General features: G+C 44.3%; 2 protein-coding genes across 6 annotated transcripts in view; one reads left to right on the forward strand and one right to left on the reverse strand.

Annotated features, from left to right (window-relative positions):
• Window positions 1-13,529, forward strand: part of INVS (inversin) — a 135,548-nt gene extending 122,019 nt beyond the window's left edge. For 2 of the 5 annotated variants that reach the window (XM_005909586.2, XM_070375560.1), the window contains 4 exons: window positions 595-1,312; window positions 8,702-8,931; window positions 9,641-9,712; window positions 12,410-12,826. In XM_005909586.2, the coding sequence (XP_005909648.1) occupies window positions 595-1,312; window positions 8,702-8,931; window positions 9,641-9,712; window positions 12,410-12,585 (1,196 nt within the window). In that variant the 3' untranslated portion in view covers window positions 12,586-12,826. Of the gene's footprint in view, window positions 1-594; window positions 1,313-8,701; window positions 8,932-9,640; window positions 9,713-12,409 lie in introns of all 5 variants that reach the window. The other 3 variants (XM_070375561.1, XM_070375558.1, XM_070375559.1) reach the window with 3 other exon arrangements.
• Window positions 13,530-14,024: 495 nt separating this feature from the next.
• Window positions 14,025-22,380, reverse strand: TEX10 (testis expressed 10). The gene is made up of 4 exons (XM_070375566.1): window positions 22,042-22,380; window positions 20,098-20,279; window positions 15,437-15,647; window positions 14,025-14,241 (listed from the first exon to the last, which is right to left on the reverse strand). The coding sequence occupies exons 3-4, from the start codon at window positions 15,584-15,586 to the stop codon at window positions 14,128-14,130; spliced, it is 264 nt and encodes an 87-aa protein (XP_070231667.1). The 5' UTR covers window positions 15,587-15,647; window positions 20,098-20,279; window positions 22,042-22,380; the 3' UTR covers window positions 14,025-14,127.
• Window positions 22,381-22,440: the final 60 nt, after the last annotated feature.

Here is a 22,440-nt window from a genome sequence, read left to right on the forward strand (position 1 = left end):
CACAGAGTCGGACACGACTGAAGCGACTTAGCAGCAGCAGCAGCAGTGCTGGGAAGATATTTTTATCTGGATTATCATTTCCCAAGAGTTTACTGTCTCATGAGTCCTGACTTCATGCAGTGTCCTGTTTCCAGTTAACTTTCTGCCTGCAAGGCTTGTCTTCTGTTCTTATCTGGATGTTAAAACAGTCCGTTATTTAATAAGACCAGCCATTGCCCACTTCGCCACTACCACCTGCCTGACGGTCGCTGAATCAGCTCACAAGCTTATTACTAGAGTTCTCAGTTTTCTGTTTGTTTCTGGCCCCCAGGGATTTCTTTTATTTTTCTTGAAGGCACTGTGGTGCTTTTAAAATAACGTTTATTATATTTTAGTCAGAATTTCTAGGTTTCTATAGGGGAAGGCTTTCAGGTTGTCTAACCTACCATTACTAGAAAAAGAAGTTAAACAATTTTTCCTAATCATACTATCACTATCACGGTGACACGAAAGGAAAAGTCTGAATATTTTTTTGGTGAACAAGTGGGCAGAACTGCCCTGCCCTCCAAGTTTTGGACAATAATGGTTCCTCCCCTTCTTCCTTGTCTCCCCAAGAAACAGCCAGAGAACATTCTAAAGGCCGATCTGCCTGTGTCCACTTCAGTCCTAGCGAAGGCAGTGATGGGAACAGGCGTCCAGGAGTCTGCCCTGCTGAGAAGCCCAGAGGTGAGACAGCTGGTGAGCAGCACTGTGACAAGGGGAAAGGCTCCTCCAAGCAGCCCTCCCATGTCAAGGGGGCTGGGCCCCATGCGGAAGGCGAGGAGCCCAGCTGGGCAGCCACAAGCCTTCCACAGCAGGACAGCCATTGGAAGGCCAGCCGGCGGCAGGACGCAGCACCCAAGGCCATGCGTGCCTCCCAGAAGAGGCGCAGCCAGGAGCTCAGAGGAGGGAGGCGCTCCCCGGCCGGGTCCAGCCGGCCTGGCAGTGCCAAGGGGGAAGTAGTCCACGATGGGCAGAGTCCTCTCCACCACCGGACACCAAGGAACACAGTGACACAGGACAAGCTCGCAGGAGGGACCTCCTCAGATTTGCCACCAAGCACAGAGGTGTTGAGATCAGGAGTCAGGAAGCTGGGGACATCGGCCCGGTCTGAAGACACTCGGCTACCCAAGGAGACTGATCCGGCTCCTGGTCCCCTCCCTGGGCAGACTGTGAACATTGACCTTCTCCCCGTAGAGCTGCGGCTGCAGATCATCCAGAGAGAAAGAAGCAGGAAGGAGCTGTTCCGCAGGAAGAACAAGGCCGCGGCGATCATCCAGCGGGCCTGGAGGAGGTATGAAGGCAGGGCGCCACCACAGCTCTGGCTCTGTGGCTGTCCTCCACCTGACGCAACACTCCCTCTGCTCTGGGACACTTTCTTTATATGCAGTTTTATTTATTTATGGCTTCTTTGGGTCTTCATAGCTGCATGGACTTTTTTCTGGTTGAGGTGAGCGGAGGCTACTCTTTAGTTGTGGTGGGCAGGCTTCTCACTGCGGTGGCTTCTCTTGCTGCAGAGCATGTGCTCTAGAGCACAGACTGAGTGGTGGTGGCACACAGGCTTAGTTGCTCTGAGGCATGTGGGATCTTCCCAGACCAGGGATTGAACCTGTGTCTCCTGCATTGGCAGGTGGATTTTTTTTTTTTACCATGGAGCCACCAGGAAAGCCCTCTGTGATACTTTCTAGTGGATTGCATGTGCTGGCCTGACAAGGCCAACTTTACTGAGCCTACCTATGAGATTCCCACATGTTTAGATCTTAATAATTTATATTAAGCTATTTGGAAGGTGTTTTTACCCAGAATGATAGGAAAGGACCCAAGATAGTGGGGTGTAAATGAAAAACCAGGAAGCCTGAGTTTCAGGTGAAGCTCTAACACGTTATCCGACGTTGAGCAATGGCCTCCCTGACCCTCGGTTTCCTCCTCTGTAAAATGGTGTTTAACAATTGCTGCAACCTGTCCTGCTTTTGTGACAGGTTGCTGGAATGAGATAATGTGTGCTTTGTAAGTTCTAAAGTACTGCACATGTAAGATAATTTTCCCTCTTTACTACTCAGGCATTAGATACAGTGCATCGAGTGACTGAGTCATCATAGAAACCTGTGTGAGCTCAGAAAGTGGAGTGGGCTCTGGGAGTGGTGGAGGGGCTTCCTGAAGTACTGAGACGAATACACCCGGGTGTAAGTGTGGGAAGACTGCGGAAGTCCTTTGCTTCAGGTTTTCACATGTCTCATAATCCCTTTCACATCACAGGCCCTCCCTGGGCCCCAGTCCAGATCAGGCCTTCCAGTGATGACCACACCCACAGGGGGAGGGCCGGAACTGTCATGGGCAGGTGGGAGCCATGCGGTCTCCGTCTCGGTAGAGAGGAAGCTTGATGGGGGAACAAAGCAAGCAGATCAGTGCGAGCAGGGGCGTGCCATGTATCAATGCCCCTGTTGGGAGATAAAAGTGCCAGAGACCCTAACGCTGGCAGAGGGAGAGCTGAATGTCTTGGGAGGTCCAGGGAGAAGCCTCAGGGATCTTTGTGCTGAAGTCTCCTAACCCAGAGCCCAGCGAGCTGCCTGGGGCCTGCACGGCCATCACTGTAGGGCATCTTCCTGTCTGCTTAGGCTCCTGCTTACAGTCACCTCGTGCCTGATCTCCTCAGTCTCCCAACCATGCCACAGGCTGACACGACAGGGATTCGTATCCCTGTTTTTCAGACCAGCAGACGTTCTCAAGAAACAAGGCTGGTGCTAATGATCAGATCCAGCACTCGAAGTTCCAACTGACTTAAGTCCAGGTATCTTTCCCTTAGGTTCTCTGTGAAGGTAGTGTGTGCCGTGGTCAAAATAATGGAGGCACAGGCCAACCTCACGCTGTTCACCTCAGAACAGGCTGGAGAACAGGCTGTCTGGATGGTCTCACTGCATCAACATGTTTTTATAATGTTGTGGGGTTTGTTGTTATCACTGTTACTAATACCAGCAGTTGCCTTCATCTGGCACTCCCGCCAGACACTGCTATAAGTAGTTGTACGTGTATTAACTCGGGTAATCCTCACAGTAACCCTGAGAGGGATACCGGGGACACTCATCTTCCCCCGTTCCACAGTGGAGGAGACAAGCACAGAGAGGTTCATCAGCCAGCCCCGCTTACAGAGCTGGTATGTGCCAGTACTGGCCTTCCACTCAGACCGGTGACCTCTGAAGCCACAGATAGGAAGGGTCCTCGCTCCCCCATCTTGGGTGTTCTGCCAGGATGTACACTGGCTACCATCCCAGAGGAACTTATTGTTAAGTATCTCAGCTGAAACCTGGGATCCAGACAAGCCTGTGAGGCTTGCCATGTCGGGTCCCACAGCTGCTCCCCAGCTGCAGGGCCTGCCTGTCAGACTGGCCTCTGGCTCCTTTGAAGAGTCAGCAGCTGACAGGTCCTGTCAGCCAGTGTCTGCAGCAGCAAATGAGCCTTCAGTCATTCTCCTCAGGAACAGTGGACTCCCAGTCTGTGCGCCCACCTGGGGATGCAGGCACACAGGCCCCTCTGGTTGCACCCTGTGCATTTCTGAGTCCTGGGACATCAGCTCCCAAAGGGTTTCTGGAAAGCTGCACACTGTGCCAAGTCCCGTGCCAAGCGACAGTTCAAACCCCTTCATTGATTCTGCTACAGCCGTGTCTGTCTTCTGTTTGAAGCCCAGGAGCCCTCAGTGCCATCCAGGATGAGGTGGGGTGTCCGAGGTGCCCTCAGGGGCCCTGAGGGCAGGGGTGGGGAGCAGGGCTTAGCACATGAGCTCCCATAAACTCAGGTCACCGTCCTAGGACATATGCCCAGGGAAGCAGGCGGGCCAGCTGAAAACACGCCGGACGGGGTGAGCAGATTGAACCTGGGACCCAGAGAAAATGAAACTTCGTCCTAGAATGTGAGTTTTATTACCAGTCAAGGCTTGACTATTTTAAAGGTTGAAACTGGATACTGGACAAGCTGGGCTGGGAAGCTGCTGTGGTGACGAGGAGTTGCTGTGTAAGGCACTTCCCATCAGCTCCTCTCCAGCATGTTTTGAAGTAAATAAGCAAGGAGCAGCTGGATCACAAGAGCCCTACACCCAGGCTGAAAGGGACCATTGGGTGTGTTTGGATTCTCAGCAAACCAGGAGTGCACATTCTCCTTGAGAACATGAGACCATTGGACAGACTCAGTCTCCACACCAGAGTCAGTGAGGTGGCAGCTTGTTACAGCTTCAGCCAACCCCTCGGTTCCCAGCCTCCGCTCGCAGAGCAGGGGATATGGAAGAATTGAACTGGGGAGCCGTGTTGTCCCGTAACGCTTACTTCTCTCTATAATTGGCTTTTTGAAAACATGGTACATTCTAGTAAAGGGGTGCCATGGTTTGTCATGCCCTGGGGAAAGAAAGGAAGAACTGCTGTAGTTGTACTGCGATCAGCCTTTAGGACAGGAGGGAAGGGCTGCACCAAGCACTGCACAGAGCTTCGAGCACTTGGGAAGAAGGTTCTGTCCCATCTGGTGTATTTTAAGACTGAGCATGCAGCTCCCTGTGGGCGCACCAGGAGGAGTTAATCAGCTGTGGTTAATGAACCCTGGTGCAGCTTCCCTGGGAGGCTGCACAACAGCCAAGGGCTCAATAAGAGCTTCGGAAGTGCACATGGGATAAACCCTGGAAGGAAAACACCAGAGGTAAATATGGCCAGCACCCTGGTGCCCCTCCGCTCCCCCACCCAGGCTCCACCCTCCCGCAGAATGGTCTTCGTAAGACTCAGCTCTTAACCTTTGCCACTGTTCTTAGAAATCTCTGAGCATCCCCACCAAGAACAGAGTAGAGACCAAGTCATTAGCAGTGTTTGGCTGCTGGACTAGACAAGCACTGATTTGAATGTTGGCTTCTCCTGGCTCTGTTAGCCTTTTCCCTCCAATTTTTATTGTGATATAATTGAGATGTGGCACTGAGTAAGTTTAACGTGTACAGCATTATGACTTGGTTTACATATGTTATAAAACCATTACCACATAAGTTTAGTGAACACCATCATCTCACATAGGTAAAAGGTTTTTCCCCTTGTGATGAGAACTCAGAATTTACTCTTTTAAAACTTTCACATATGTCATAAAAGAAGTGTTAACTATAGTCATCACATTGTACATTGTATCCCCAGTACTTATTTGTCTTATAACTGGAAGTTTGCACCTTTTGATCATGTTCATCCAACTCCTCTCCCCCAATCTCTGATGACCACAAATCTGATTTCTCTTTGGATTTGTTTTTGAAGATTGTACATGTAAGTGAAATAATACAGTATTTATCTTTATCTGAAATAAGGTCTTTAGGGTTCGTCTGTGTTGCTGCAAATGGCAGCATTTCTTTTTATTTTATGACAGAATAATATTCTATTGTGTATATATATATAATACATATATATATTGGAAGAAACACTATGACCAACCTAGGCAGCATATTAAAAAGCAGAGACATTACCAACAAAGGTCCATTTAGTCAAAGCTATGGTTTTTCCAGTAGTCACATATGGATGTGAGAGTTGGACTGTAAAGAAAGCCGAGTGCTAAAGAATTGATGCTTTTGAAATGTGGTTTTGAAAAGACTCTTGAGAGTCCCTTGGACTGCAAGGTGATCCAACCAGTTAATCCTAAAGAAAATCAGTCCTGAATATTCATTGGAAGGACTGATGCTGAAGCTGAAACTCCAATACTTTGGCCGCCTGATTCGAAGAACTGACTCACTGGAAAAGACCCTGATGCTGGGAAAGATTGAAGGTGGGAGAAGGGGATGACGGAGGATGAGATGGTTGGATGGCATCACTGATGCGATGGACATGAGTTTGAGTAGGCTCCAGGAGTTGGTCATGGACAGGGAGGGAAGCGTGGCATGCTGCAGTCCATGGGGTCGCAGAGTCGGACAGAACTGAGTGACTGAACTGATAATACATATATAATGTACAGTATTCTATTGTGTGTGTACATATAAAACAACTTCTTCATTCATTCATCCCTCAGTGGACACATCTGTTGTCCATAGGACATTCTGTGTCCTGGCTATTTTAAGATAATGCTGCTGTGGATATAGGGATCTCTTCAGTGTACTGCTTTCATCTCCTTCAGTTATATACTCAGAAGTGGGAATGCTGGGTCATATGGTAGTTCTGTTTTAAATTTTCTACATTTAGAATAATTATTGGTACATGTGTGCTAAGCTGCTTCAGTCATGCCCGAGTCTGTGTGACCCTATGGACTGTAGCCCTCCAGGCTCCTCTGTCCATGGGATACTGCAGGCAAGAATACTCAAGTGGGTTGCCACACCCTCCACCAGGGGATCTTCCCACCCCAGGGATCGAACCCACGTCTCTCACGTCTCCTGTATTGGCAGGCAGGTTCTTTACCACTAGTGCTACCTCAGCCCAATTATTAGTAGGTAAGGATATACTGTTGCAGTTTTGCTGTCTTGTTTTTTTGATCCATTGTTCCATCTTATCCTACCGTCTTTTTTGTGTTTTGATGCCTTCTGGTATCAATCTGCATTGACTTCTTTATCATGTTCCTTGGTGTAATTAGTACAGGTTTTACCCCTGTGATTACCATGAAGCTTATATAAAGTATCTTAAAATATCATTATTTCCTTTGGTATCATATTTACCTGTGGTTTTTCTTTTTTTTTGGCGGTGGGGGGAGTTGTATCTTTGGTTCCTTATGTTGGCATCTATGCATTTGAATAAGCAGTCTCCTCTCACAAGTTTGCTTTGGCAGAGACGGTTCTTCAACACTGAGCTCAGTTTGGGTTTCTGGATGTGTCTGCTGATAATGTACTTGGGCAGGTGGGACTTGCTTTCTCTTTTTGGGCAAGGCCGCTGCCTAAGCTCTAAGACTGTGTGGCGGTGGGTGGACAGGACTGCTGCTTTGGTTCCCTGCTCAAATGAGGCTGTAGGTTGGGCTCTGCAAGTTGCCCAGCTTCTCTGGTCAGGCATACTTAGTCAAGACTGGCAGTAGGCAGAGCTAGGATTTACCTTCTGGCTCTGGTTGGATAGGATGCCCCAGCATGGGCACTGAATTCCCTGGCCAGACACAGCCACTAGTTTTATTCTGTAGAGGGGGAAAGCCACGGGCAGTCCTCTTTCCAAGTGCTACTCTAAGGACTATGGGATGGGTTTCAAGAGCGTACTCTGGTGAGGTCCCCGGTTGGACGGGCTGAAGGCTGTATTTGGTAGGGCTTGGAATTATTTTCCCTACCCAGGCAGAGTGACGAACTGGTTCCAAAGGTGGCTTCTTCGTGATCTTGATTCAAGCTGCCCTGCTCCCCAAGGTCCCTGGCTGAACAATGCTGTTGGCTTTGTGGATGATCGGCTCTGCCTGCTTTGCATTGAGCATTGCTGGGCTACACAGCTTCCAGGTGGTCTGGCCAGCCTTTCTGGTCAGGAAGCGACCAGAAACTACACTCAGCCATGGGCTGGGCTATGACTCAGCTCTCCTGCTGGGGCAGAGTCAGACTAGGCTCCAAGGCCAGCAAGGTTTTTTGTACAAGAAACTGGATCAGGGAAACTTGAACACCAGTGGGCTCCCTGGTCAGACTGTGCTGCCATCTTGTTTCTACAGAGTCTAAACAGAGCTACTGGTTTTAACTACTACTTGGACTCTACAGGCAGGCTCTGCCAAGATCCCTATGCTGGTTATTACAAGCCCCTCATTCCTTCTCTGACATCACTGTATTCCCAGTACTTAAGTCCCAGAGTCCCTTGCAGTCCCCATGGAGTAAGACTGGAGTTGCTCCCAAGAAGCAACCCATGATGCTGGGGGAGCTGCATGTCCACCCTGGGCTCTTTTCCCACTGGAAGCATAGCAGGCTCAGGGCAGACCTCTCCGTGTGGTGCTGTGCCAGCCTGGGGGAAGGCAATGCTGTCAGCATGGAGCTGCTCAAACGGTTACCCTTCTAAATCTGTCTCGGTCTCTAGAGCAGGGGGTGCTTTAGCCTCATCCCCATGTTCCAGGATTTTCTCACTGCTGTCTTATCCATGAATATTAGCTGCTGTTCTTGTGATGGGGAGCAGTCAAAAAGGACTTATGTCACCATCTTGATGATGTTCCCCTCTATACTCAGCCTTTGTCAGCTTCATAACGTCTACCTTACAGGTTTACTTTCAGACTTAACCACAGGCACGGTGCCTGGTATACAGGAGGCCCTGACCAAATGCTGGTTCCTTCCACAGTGGGGCCCAGCCTCCAATCCTCCTTGCCTTACCACATACATAATCCTTTGCACACATCTCTCCACTAGTAAAGATTCATGCACAAATGCCCACATCTCTAATCATGTCAATTCTGCTACCCAGAATGCCCTTCCCTGCCTAGCAAGCTTTCACTTATCCCTTAAAACCCAGCACAAACACCAGCCACCTAGCTCCTAGCTCTCACATAGTACTTCTCATACTTCATTTGTTTACACATCGGCCTGTCCCACTTTGGCAAGGACTCATCTAAGTGATACCTAGTTCAGCAAATAACTGATGGACAGGGACAGAACTCCATATACAACATACTGCCACTGAAATTAGGAATGGGAGTTTGAATGAATCTCACAAGAGTTCAGCAACTACTATCCTATAGCTTCTAGGAACTTCAGGTGACATTGGTTTTCTCAGTACTATGACCTTAAATTCTCTGCCCTCCTCTGACTCCCCAGCTACCAGCTCAGGAAGCACCTGTCGCACCTCCTGCACGTGAAGCAGCTTGGAGCCAGAGATATGGACAGATGGAACCGAGAGTGCCTGGCTTTGATTCTCCAGGTTTGGAGGAAGGAACTGGAACTGAAACCCCCAAAAACCATGGCAGTAAGCAAGACCACCAAGAGTCCACCCAAGGGCAGCTCAGGCACCAAGCCCACCAGGCACTCAGTGCTCAAGCAGATCTACGGTAATTGTCCTTCTGTGTACTTTATGGTAGCACCCCCGAAGTGTGTCACCTCCGATTTTGAAACAGGATTTAACTACATTGGGCAAACCTCCATTTAGGTAGGAACTTATTAAACAGCCAGGCACCAAGAGAATTCTCATCATGTTTATGCCTCCCTTGCAGCAACTCTGGGTTGGAATTGGTTTCATGAAGCATTCTGATCTCAACCAAGAGAGCCTTACTGTCAAGAGATCGTCTGCTGGGCCTCCTGATGGAAGCCTCACCACACAAGCTCTCTAGACTGCTGCCAGGTTTCCCCTTAAATTCTCGTTAGAGGATCCCAGACCCAGGCCGACCCTGCCTGCCTCATGCTGACCTTCCCTGTGCTTAGATAGCACAGAGCTGTCTGTCTATGGGAACACCCCGGATCCAAGCAGTACAGTACATGCTTGTTTGGCAAATAAACTGCTGCGTACTGAAACCCTTTCAGCTCTGGAAAGTGCCTGACTCACTCCTCGATGGAGAGAACAAAAGTTAAGGCACCTTCACAAACCGATCTGTGGCCTTGGTAGCACAATCTCCAGACCTGGACCTATGTGGTTCTCCACATACCTAATTTATCTTGGTGGACACCTGCAAACTCAAGGCTTTACCTCAATAAAAAATTCAGCACTTGGTCAGGCTACAGCTGTCATTGGTTAAAAAACAGATAATTGTTGGTTGATTTCAGGTTCTCAAGAAGGGAAAGTACGTCAGCCCACAAGATCTTCAAAAGCCCGCTCTGTGCTGGGTCTCAACTCAGGTAAGGCAGTCCCTACATGGGCAAAGCAGACAGGGGAGACCATGTGAGAAACACTTCCCTTTTCTGTTTAATCCCCAAAGGTGGAGACATTAGAGCAGACTGCCAGGGGGTTCCAATGGCCAGTTGATTTCAGGACTGCATGTTTTTCATCCCCCTTTCATGGAATTATCACCACAATAAACATCTCTTCTTCAGAGGAGACAAGTTATTTTTATAACCCCAAACTGTAACATTACCTCCAGCAGAAATAATAAATGGCACCTATTACTGATCACTTTACCATACTTGTTCACATACAGGAGGGGTAAGCACAAATAGTGTTGTTCTTTAAAGTAATATCCTGGGAGTTCTTGTTCTGTTTTGGTTTCCCATTAAGGTCCACAATCTCCTCCTCAAAGATGGGACGAAGTCCTTTTACTACAAATTCTGGCTTTTGCCTTTTAGGGCCACTTCAGGAGGACATTTTAATAGCAGGTCCAGCTCAGGTTCAACTGTCCACACTTTCACTCACACAGGAGCAGTTCAGGGAACGTTCTTTTTAGCCCAAGACAAGAGTGTCTTACTCAGGGCCCCTCCATTCATGCCAGCATTAAACGTGGGTGATAAGTTCAGTGCTGTCAGCAGTTAATGCCAGTCTAGTGTTTCTCATAGGTGGCTATGGCAACACGCTCCCCCCAGTCCCTGATCCAGTCATCCGGCGGGAACAGGGTGCAGCTGGGGAGGTGAATAATGACTGTCAGCATGAACTTTAACATTCATTTAGTTTTTGATGGGGGAAAATCTGGAGATGGGGGGACAGTAATTACTACCAAAGCTTTAATAAGAGTTGGGCAATTCATGTAACATAGGCAAGCTGATCAGGGCAATTAGAAACTCAAAGGAATCAGGCCCATAGTTCTAGGTTTAAAAGAAAGAAAAAAACCACACACACCTCTAGTTATCTTGAGTGAACTGAAGAATAGTTTCAAAAACAACTGTTAGATAAAATTACTTTAAGATGTAGCATTTTTGGTATTTTGTTATTTTACACTGTCTCAAGAAAGTCCAAGACTATCAGTTCTTTAAAAATGAAGATGTTTAACAGCGTAAGAGGTTTTAAGTTAAAGGACTCACAGTTAAAGACAGAAGAAACAAAATAACATTAATAGTTTCTTAGAACTATATATGAATTATCAGCTTGTTTATCCTACACTGGCTTGAAAATAGATGAGGACGGAAGAGAATCTTTTCCTGAACCCAAGCTTGGGGACAAAGGTTTTATGAGGCCCACCTACCTACCCACATTAATCGTTAACCTGTGAATAAGGCTGATGGGCAGAGCAGCAAGCTAGTTAGCTGCAGCCCATGTTTTATTCAGAATACATGTCTATAAATTTCCATGAAATGGGCATGACTTGGACAGACATATTTGTTTCTGCAACATGGCATCACAGATGGCCAACTGAACCAAGGAAGACAAGCCGTTTGTTTTAGTCTTTACCTTGAGTAGAAATTTTTGCTTTGAGGGACTTCCCTGGCAGTCTGCACTTCCATTGCAGGGAGTGTGGGTTCCACTCCAGGGATCTAAGATTCTGCATTCCTTGAGGCACAGCCAAAAAGTTTTTTAAAAGTTTTAATTTTTTTTGCTTTGAGAATTCCATAGAGTTAAGGATGTCTGACTTTTGTTCACTGTTCACTTAGCTTTAGTGCATTGTTGGGCATGTTGTAGGTGCTCAGATCTGAGTTCAGATTGTGGCTCCTAACCTTCAACTCAAGGAGAGATGTTAGTAGTGCTTTTGTCTCTTAAAAGGAATAGAACGTTAGCTGGATAAACCAAAGAAACAAACTCCTTGGACTGTTTCTTTACATGCATCCAGGAAACAGTTGCCTTCTCCCCAGTCTTCCCACCCACCTGCGAACCACCCACACCCACAAAGAACAGCAGCGTAATAATGGATCAGAGAGAGAGAGAGAGAGAAGTGTCCCAAATTTGGGGTCCATCTCATTAAAAACTTCCTCTAAAAAAATCCCGTTCCAATGAATGGAATAACCACGGCTTAGTAAAAATGGTACCCCCTGTATGAATGCAGAATATCCCTGCACCTACAGAGGGGTATGCAGGGGACAAGACGACTTGATATACAGCAAAGCAGCCAGAAAACATCAGAGTTCCGAAACAGTTCACTTCAGCTTTATTGAATAACAGTAATAAAAACAGAAGAGAACGATTACCTTTGTAACTTTTTAAAAAACTACTCACCTTTCATGCTTGCTTCTTTGCTTCACAGCAAGTTAGGAGCAACATTCAGCAATACAGCCTCCACAGTGTCTCTTAACTCCTCGGGGCCTCAGCATCCTCATTTGTTAAGTGAGAGGGTTGAGTGCACCACGAGTTTTCCAAATGTAGCATCCTGTCTTAACTGTCGTGTTAAGAGGAGATGCAGAGAAAGCAGCATCATAGTGGTTATTTCAAGCAAACTGAAGACCTACGTTCCAGTCCTAGCTCCTCAGGCACCTGCCCCCTCACAGTCAAGGTTCTTCCTTAAAAAGATGTCAAGTATCTTTGAGAGGATGGAAAAGGAGGGGCTGATGTCATCCTGTCTCTACCATAAACCAGCCATCACCTTATTGGGTCCCATGGATAGTCCAAACCTAAACCCCTTTTCCTCCCCACCCTGCCCTTCAGCATTAATAATTTGAGTATCTGTTATTTAACAGTGAGCAACTTGCAGTGTATTCACCTCCTTGAGAACAGTGGGAAATCACAGAATTTTTCTTACAACCTGCAATCAGCTAACCCATCAAGAAACAAACTAAAGCTTCGACTGCCTAAGGAGGAAGACTGTGCCCGGGGGGCTCGGATAGCTAGTGCAGACTTCAAGTTCTCTGATTAGCTTTTACACTTTACGCAACTTTAATATCCCAAAGCCTTATTAGCCTAAAAATGTGGTAACAACTGAAAAGAAATGTTTTCCTTCTGCTCTCACATAGCACTGTTTTGTAAATTCTTCAGCTGCACTGAAAGGACCAGGGTAGTCCATACCTGTGCAGAACTGCCCATCTGCCTCCACTTCAGTAGGACTGGAAAAGAAGACTTTATAATAACTCTACGCAGAACTAAGAAAAGTGAGCACTGAAGATCTGCTGGGTTGGGATTTCTCCCTGCCAGCTGGTGCAAGCCTGGCTTTGTTGACTCCAGTCTGAAGAACCTAAGTGAGATGGGGAGGAGCCTGGCCCACAGCAACTGCCTTCAGCTCACTACTTTTCTGGAGTCAAATGCAATGGACTTCATTACAGACACCACATCCTGTTATAATTTTTAGACCAGAGTCATGACCCAGTGTTTGCTTTTAGAGGTCGTAAGGCTGTCCTAGGTATACGGTTGACGGCTTACGTTTTAGTTTCCGCGTCAGCCTCTGGAGGCCACAGGTGGCTGCCGCGTCCTCTCGTTGAGCGGCGTTCCTCCTGCTGGGCACCAGCGGCTGCACCTAGCACCAGGGCCTCAGTTGGCAGGCCTACGGACTGGATCCTTCACGCATGGCGCCAGCTCAGGCCTTAACCTACTTCTATTTTCTGCCTGACCTGCAGAGGTGAGCCGTCTTGTCAAATTGCCTTTCCTCTGGCACTGTGCGAACTATGCATTCCAGCTCTTGAAGAACATTTGGTTTAAATAAAATCAGTGATTACAGGGTTCTTCATATCTTTTAAGGGCAAAGCTACTAAGAATGTAGACATATTAGGCTCACAGGTATTTCTAGGACTGCTTCTGTTTTAAAATTACTGCCACCCCTGTCCTGACTGTAAGAGACTGGAAACAATAAAGTGTTAAATACTTGGATTTTTTTTTTTTACAGTTGGCTAATTACATCATTATTGTGAAAATGATTGTAACAAAAATAATAATCACTAGTAGAAAAATGATTTTTTAAGAGTTTTGCAGCTCAGACCAACTACCACTTAGGTATAGGAAAATTCACAACAATGGGAGTACGGTCTTGAAATCCTGCTAGAAATCCTCTGTAAACAACACAACTCCAAGGTGAAAAGCAACCACTCCCAAACGAAACCAAAAACTAGTCTGTTGCTGTCTGAATGAACTGGGACTGAGAACACACAGAATGAGGTTTGCCTAGATGGGGCTGAAAAGATTCAGCTGGTTTCTTAGAATATAACAGGAGGTACCATATTATTGCTCTGTATTTTATACATACTTAGCTATGGGATGTATATACTTAACCACACATCACACGCTAGTCCAAGAAGCCAGCCTGTGTATCAGTGGCAACTCCCAAGCATTTTCCTGTTTCAGTGCAAAGGAAGGTTCATAAACAGCTTCTTTAAAAGTTCAGCTTTAATGACAAACATTTATGACATCAGTCTCTCTTCAAAATTAGATGTGAATAAACAGTTTCCAACAGACGTGCTGCAGTGCCTTTTCAATACACTGTACTCAATGCGTTGGGGCCCTGGGGATGCCCAGTGATGTACACGTTGAAGCAATAATGTAAGTCTGTGAGCCACTGCTCCTGCACACCTCCGCTCTTCAGTGTCTGCAAAGAAAATAAGAATAATGTGAGTGGTACCAAAACTGCTTCCTGATGGTTTTTATCACACCCAAACAAGATCTCAAGAGTCCCTTGCAGTAGTATCATCATCTATAAATACCACAGTAAAGCTCACTGAAAAGGGAACCTAACTGAGGAATTACCACAGGGAGTTAAACTCCTAGTCTCATCCTCAAGCACAAGTGCTACCAGTTTCTTGTTGGGTCTCTTCCCTCCCACCTCTGCTAGGCACTGATGACACTGCACCGTTAACCGCCCCTTACTCTGTATATCTGCCCTTCTGCATTCTAGAATCTCATGATTTCTGCATTAACATCAACTGAGAATAATAACTCTACAGGGCTCAATTTGTCATTCATATACAGATGGGCTGATTCTCCAAATTCTTGACTTCCTTCTATTTCTGAATTCTGCTTCGTCTTCCATTACTGACAAGATTCAGAATATATCCTGTGTTTATGCATGTATAAGCTCTATGACTCTGAAGTATTATTATATATACACCAATTAATAACTTCCTCCAATCAAAAAAACCTCATTTCAACTCTCCAGACCAAAACACCCAAATGAATCCTTAAGAAACAGAGCTGCCTGCCCCAGGTGAACACAGAACCGTTAGACAAAGCTGAAGCCTACAACTTCCAGCTTCTTCCCCCTCTCCAGTGATCTAAGTGACCAGAAATAGGTCTGCAGTTTATTCCTGCTAAATTTCCTTAATGACAGCTAACATTTGTTGGGTACTTAATAAATGTCAGTTACAGTATAAACTTTACTTGGATGATTTCATTGTGGTTAACAAAACCCAACAAAGTTGCTGCTATTTCCATTTCTACAGCTAGGAAAACAAGCTCAGACAGGTTTAAAAAAAAAAGAAAACTTGCAAAATCACCATAGTCAATCAATAGAATCTGTATCACAATCCAGGTAGACTGACTCTGATGCCTGTACCTTTTCCAACTAAGCTGCCTGCCACCTTAATTTATTTCGAGTATTTTAAGGCTTTTAGTACTGATTCTGGAATCAGTGACAGTTACCAGACGCCAGGCGAAGTCTTAAGAAACCACCACACTGGGCTTAATCCCAGAAGTCTGTCAAGGTGCAGGAGCCCTGGCCTCCCACAACCACCTCCGTGCCCATGAACCTAGTACAAGCAGTAGATGGCCCTGTTGGTGCTTCTTACTGTGATATTCTTGATGATCTGCTGCACCAAGATGGCGTTGGTCAACATGTGGGTCCTGAGGGGTGCGTGCTGCAGCAACAGGCGGAGCAGCTGGCCCACTACAGGCAGCTCCTCAGGCCCAGCTCTGTTCACCCGCAGGCTCTGCAGCATCAGCCTGAGGACTCGAGGCAAGAGGGCCAGGACGGAGACACAGACCCCCCAGAGCTTGTCCCTGCAAAACAAAGAAACCTGTCAGTGAATGGACACATAGAGGAGAGGGGCCCTCTCCATACTTCCCAAGACGGAAAAATGTCCTTTTAATGAGAAACAAAGTCTTTTCTGATAAAACCCCACAAACCAAAACTAGTAAGAACTGAGTTTCATTGAGAGCTAAGTAAGCAAATGCAGTGAAGAATTAGCTGCGTTGCCCTATTTTAGGGGTTTCAGAAAGCCCAGCAAGCAGCATTTTCCTGGGCAAGGCATTCCCGAAACCCTAGTGAGCGTATTTAACACAAAGTTCACCTGAGAACAGAAAGACCTGTACATACATATGATTCTCTACCAGTGAACATTATTCAACTGCTGTACAATACCAAAGGTCAAAGGGGAGAGAATATCCCACTGGTAAAAGAATAAGAAAAGAACCTCATGAAACTCTAAGCCCCTGACCTGGATTCTGAGCTTCTTCAGTGTGTTAGAACAGGGCAAATTTGCAGACAAATATGTGCTCACAAGGAACCAAAAGGCATCTGAGAAAATAGCCAGTCAGGGAACTATCATGGACCAGAGACAGTAAATCCAAATTTCAGTGAGCATCATTCTTTTGGTAACTTTATAGAACGGGAACAGAAATGTTTTATGAGAGCATTAAATGGTCTAACCACAGTCTAGAAAAGTGTCAATTAAATGGAGGAAAAGTCCACTGGCTGCTAAAGGCTCTAATCTTCGTCTGTTACGGTTTCAAGAGTGCATAACCGTCCCAGTCTCAAGACTTTGTAAGAAAACCTGACTACCTCTAGACACAGAAGCAGCAAACCTTTCACCATCCGACCTCCTTCCCACGTCCACATACAGCAACTGCATCAAAGGTGGATACTGAATCCATCCTAAGGCAACCAGATCCTCTTACTGGAGACTTTATTCAGCCTGTGGACCCACACACGGCCAGGTCAGGACAGCCGTGTACAAGAGAAAGTCAGACTGAAAGACACAGTTAATGATGAGGCAAAGGCACAGAGATGATAACCACACAATCTAGAAGAGAAAAGACTAAAGAAAGCTGCTTTGGTTCTGCCTGGGTTTCAAATTCCTACCTGCACAATTCCTACCCTTTGGGGTTTTGTTTTTTAAAAAAAACAAGTCACTACTGTAATGACCCAATATATTCATTTTCTACTTGAACTTGAGTGAATTTCAAATAACTGGATCAAAACTTCTAAAAGGACTCATAGATTCTACATCATACCAAATTAAGTATACTAAGGGGATGAGTGGTTTAGAATTTCACCTTCATACACCACAATTAAAGAAAACTGTCAGGTCAAAAAGAAGATGACCTGGGGAACCACAAATGATGGAAGCAAAACCATTTGAAGAGTCATTCTTAGGTTTTTCTAAGAGTTGTCATGGTACAAAAATAACTGTACTTAACTATAAATTATTTAAAGGACAGAACCAGAACCAATGAAGTTGAGATTTTAGCTCAACAGAGAACAATGGCTCTAAACCACTCTAAAGGAACTGTGAAAGTCCAATATTTCATATATAATTTTCAGGAGTTCCACTAACTGCAAACTTCTGATATATTCTTGTCAGATAATACCAACCAATCCTCCACCCCCTAAACACAGAGAAATATGGATAATATACTTAAAAAAAAAATACAGCAAAGCTCAAAAGCTAGAATGCTGAACTCTCTAGGTGCCAGAAACTGACAGAACTCCTATTGATACACAGGGGCACAGAACTGGACGTGGGATTTTAGGACTCGTTTTCAACAGCCAACAGCGTTGGAAGATAAGGCTTCAGCCCCAGGTATAGAAGGTTGGGAGCCAGAACTGGGCTCCCTGCAGAGAGCTGGAAGCCAGGAAAAGGCAAATGTGAAACTGCCCATAGGGAGGTCTCCACAGACTCTCACAACAGATGAATTCAGAGAAGTTATACAACCCCAAACATGAAGTTGTTTCTTCAACCCCACGAGAAACAATTTCTACAGCCTGACCTGCTCCCCAAAACAAGGCAGAATTCCCACACCAGAGAAACAGCGAACAAAACAAACTGACAAGAAATTTAACACCAATGAATGAAGAATAAGCAAGAATGACAAAGAACCAAGTAAAAACTCAAAACGGATCAAAGGGAAAACAACAGCTGACAAAATAAAAACTCAACAGAAGGGTTAAAGAATTTGCAAAATGGAAGATGTTAAGAGAGGACAGAATCAGATGCTCCCTATATTTAAAAGGAGTTTTTAGGAGAGAACAGAAACAGTGGGTGAGATAATAGAGATAAAAACAGTACTTCCCATACCTGAAAAAAAAAAACACTTGTCTTCAGGTTAAAGGAGTGAAGTTAAGTCTCAAGCAGGGTAAATAATAACAAACCTACACTAGGATATAACCTGACTTTCAAGACAACAAAGAGAAAAGAGTCAAAAACCATAGAAAAGAACAGACTATTATCTACAAGACAAGAGGGCTCAGTTGAAGAGCAGATCTTTCATTTATTAACAGAGTCCAGGAAACAACACAACAGTTTCTTCAGAGAACTGTGGCCACAGTTTTGAATACCTCAATTGGTTGAGCCCGATTTTTTGGTTAGCACTTGTGAAATCAAAAGCTCCCAGTAGTTTGACTGGCACTCTCATTATCTGTAATCCCACAATTACTTTGTGTAGGAGGGCAGAAGCAGCCCCAAAGGGAAATTTAAGTACCTAAGGCTCGGGCTGCCAATCCTTTCTTGTGCCTAAGTAATGTCATCCAGAGATGCATATGGTCCTGGTAGTATCAAACTTTCCAATACCCCGCACAACACACTTTTAAAACAGAATTTTTAAACAGGCAAAATGTATTAAACACATTGAATTTTTTTTCAGTCCAACCATATACAATCAAAGCAGAATGTTCTATAAGAAACTAAGAAGACCTCTGAAACATAAGTATACCACGAAGGGCCTATATTTCAAGTGACAGGAAATGACAAATAGCAAAATACCTATTTCATAAATGGGGATGCTCATTATAAAATTTTTATAATCTGGAGAAGTTCCTTGCTATTTACAAAGGTTTTTCTTGAGCTATGAGACCTAAAGTTTGATGATGTGTAAGAAAAGTACCATCAGATCTATTTATTTATGTGTAAATTTTACAGGATATTAACAGTGAAATCTACCAAGTTTTAAATACACACAACACTTTGTGGGAAAAATCCCCATCAGTAAGTTACAGTACATTCATAAAGCGGAATACTACAGAGCAAGGGTACCAGACCACAGCCAATCCTGCTTGCAGCCTGTATTTGTAAATAAAATTTTATTGGAACACAGCACACCTATTCATTTATGTATCATGTGATGCTCCTTTCATAGCATCAGGGAGTGCTGAGTAGTTCTGACAAAAACCTAAAATATTCACCATCTGACTCTTTACATAGAAAGAAGTTTGCTGACTCCTGGTATGGAGAAACAAAATGAATTACATCCTTAAATCAACATGAGTAACTCTCACGATGATGCAAATCAAGTCATAAAAAAATACACTAATTCCTTTTATATCAAACTCTTCAAACATGAAAAACAAAAATGAACTGTTTTTATTTAAAAATTTTATGTGCATTTATAAAGGCAGCAAAGTGAATAACACAGAAGTGATCTCTGGAGGTGTAAAAGAGAAATTTAACTATGGAAAGGACATGGATAGAGCATGCTGACGACACTCTATTCCTAAACCTGGAATTTAGCTAAATGGATGTTCAGTTTATACTCTTTAAACTATTTAAATATTTTACACAATCATATGTATGACATATTTCTATGACACTTAAAAGCTCAAAAAAGACTTGAAAGGCAAATGTCAAAATGTGACAGAATGATTTTTATTTTCTTATATGTGATCATCTCTTAAGACTGTTTAATAACCTACTTGCAATGAACTGTAAACAGCATACCGAAAAGAACATAAGCATGAGAACACTTTTTGAAAATGAAAGTGAAATCTTCCATACTATCCTAGAAGCTTTAGTCTAAAAATTATATAGGAACAAAAGTAATAATTAAAGAACACCAGCATCTTAGAACAATTTCCTTAAACCCATGAATTTAAAATTTGACTCTGGCTAGTTCTAATGAAGCCCGAACAAAATACAAAGGCTCGTATTAATAAGTCCATCCTTCTAAAACACAGAATTTTCTTGCCAGATCTATAGCAAAGTTAAGGAAAGCTCCCAAGAAACTCTATAATACCATCTAACTTTGCAAATTTGTAGCTTACAAGAAAAAACAAAAACTAAGACTGCTATACCACATCACAAAGGGGATTCACAAAAGAACAAAGAAGCAGGTAGCGAGGGATATACAAACTCTAAAAAAGAATTAGATTTTGGAAATATCTTTTATGGATTGACTGACTGAAGGGAGTTGAACAAGTAGGAAAAAAATTAAAAATTTAAGAGTATAAAACTGTTACCTTTTTCTTAGATGTTCTGCTTCTCCTTTCTCTAAAGTAAGTAGAAAATAAAGCAGACTGTAGCAACAAGAAGCCAGAAACGGCAGTAGAGTTTCACTAAGTACACACGTATGATCCAGGAGCTTACAGATAACACCCAAAACACAGCCAGCCGTGCTGTCAGGAATTACAGTCAATCCAACCTAGGCAGAGAAAAATGAGGTTAATGACCTCTTCACAACAGCCCTTCTCCCCAGAATAAAAACAAACACCATCACCTGGACAATTAACCTCCCATCACTACTGGTAGCTCAGATGGTAAAGAATCTGCCTGTAATGTGGGAAGATCCAGGTTTAATCCCTGGTTTGGGAAGATCCCCTGGAGAAGGGAATGGCAACCTACTCCAACATCCTTGCTGGAGAATCCCACGGACACAGAAGCCTGGCAGGCTACAGTCCATGGGTCACACAGTCGGAGATGACTTAACGACTACACTACTACTACTACTGGTGGAAATCGGTACAACCACAATACATGCCATGCCCCCCACCACACCTTAAGGTCCCGTTTTCCTCTGACAACTAACTGCTACCTGAAATGACTGAAAATATTTAAACTCAAGAAATACTATCGATCCAATTCCCCACATCTCCTTCAAGACAAAGTCTCTTAAATTTTCTAGATGTTACAATTTCTACTGTTGGCCAAAAACATTATTTAAAAGGATTATTTCATGCATCCAAAGAAAATCTTGATACCAATAATCACATTTACATGATCCTGAGTATTCAGACTGGAAAACGCTAATCTGGCACCACCCTCATCCCAGGAAATTAAATGCACAAACCAGAGTTCATTTTACAATTATCCTTCCCCTGGATTTAACTGGTCATTCAGACATAACCAAAGAAAATCATCTGCAATGGAGTAAGGTAATACCACACTTACTCTTGACTGCCTCACTGCCCCAGACCCAGACAGGGGACATCATGGTACACTAGCTCACCTGGACTCTGCTGTGTAAACAGTCATTAAGCTGGACTCTAACTTGTAACATTAAGTATACACAGTTAAAATCTCCTGCAAGCCAACTGTTGAGTAATCATAGTCTGCAGGCTCTGAGGTCTTGACCTTTCCACCAGGCTGTCTGAAGAAAGTGACCAAGACTGACTGGAATGCTGATCTTGGAATAGTGAATGTAATCAAAGGAGGGCATACATTTCTAGAGTGGAAGTTAAAAAAAAAAAAAAAGATGGGGCTCTTTGGAGATACAATGTATATGGATTGGAAGTTTAATAGCAGGAAGAAAAGGGTACTGAGAAGTCAAAGTGGTACTCTTCCAACTTGAGGCAAGTAAAGAAAGGGGGTACGCATGTGCCTATCAAATTATCCAAACAAGTGACAGTCCCTTGAAGAAAACCTTGGGGGCTCTCCTTGCACTGTAATATATCATTATAGTAAAAAGTCAAAGATTAAAGTGTAAAGGTTGGAGGAAGTTAAAAGCAAAACCCAAGCATACCTAATGAGAATTCAATACCAATGGGAACAAGAGACATCCACAGGCCCAAAGACAAGTTTCATGGCTAAGCTCACTGTTCCCAGTGACCAGGCCCTTAAGCCTGTGAGGTGACAGCCCTACTCCACACCTCACCCCTTCTAGGTATGACACCAAGCACATGTTCATGAAAGCATTTCAAGTCAGAAAGACCCAAGGTATCATTTTAAGGTCTTTCATTGTTCATATGTAGAAAGTAAGGGCCATTTCCCTAAGGTCACAGAATTAATTAGCAACAGCCAGCAAACAAACCAAGATTTCTCAGTTCTCACCACAGATGAGAGGCCATGAAATTATTAAGCTTACATTTCTGGACACTCAGTCTCTCCCTGATTATGGCAAACCAAATCTTAACCAGTGAATCTCTATGCTTTTTGTGTTAACAGAAAAAAATTTTAAGTATATTTACCAAATGTTTACTGATGGCAGTCTGCAGGGCATCAAAGCTTTGGCTTCGGACAGGGACAACCAATAAACTGTGACAGACTGTCTGTCAGAAAGGAGAAAACCAGTACCAAATCAGAACACTGTAGGTCAGAAACAAGTCCAACAGTTTTTTTTTAAACCTACTTGCTCTACATATTAAAAAGAAACTCAACAAGAAGTGACTCTAAAGATGCAAGCATCAAACAAGCAATCCTCATATATATGGGCTAATTTTCCAAATAATTCATTTATTAAATACTTATTGAGCACTGTGGAGAAGGAAATGGCAACTCACTCTGGTATTCTTGCCTGGAGAATTCCATGGACAGAAGAGTCTGACAAGCTACCAAATATGGGGTCACAAAGAGTTGGACACAACTGC

This window comes from Bos mutus, chromosome 8 (genome assembly GCF_027580195.1).
Source record: "Bos mutus isolate GX-2022 chromosome 8, NWIPB_WYAK_1.1, whole genome shotgun sequence".
NCBI lineage: Eukaryota > Metazoa > Chordata > Mammalia > Artiodactyla > Bovidae > Bos > Bos mutus.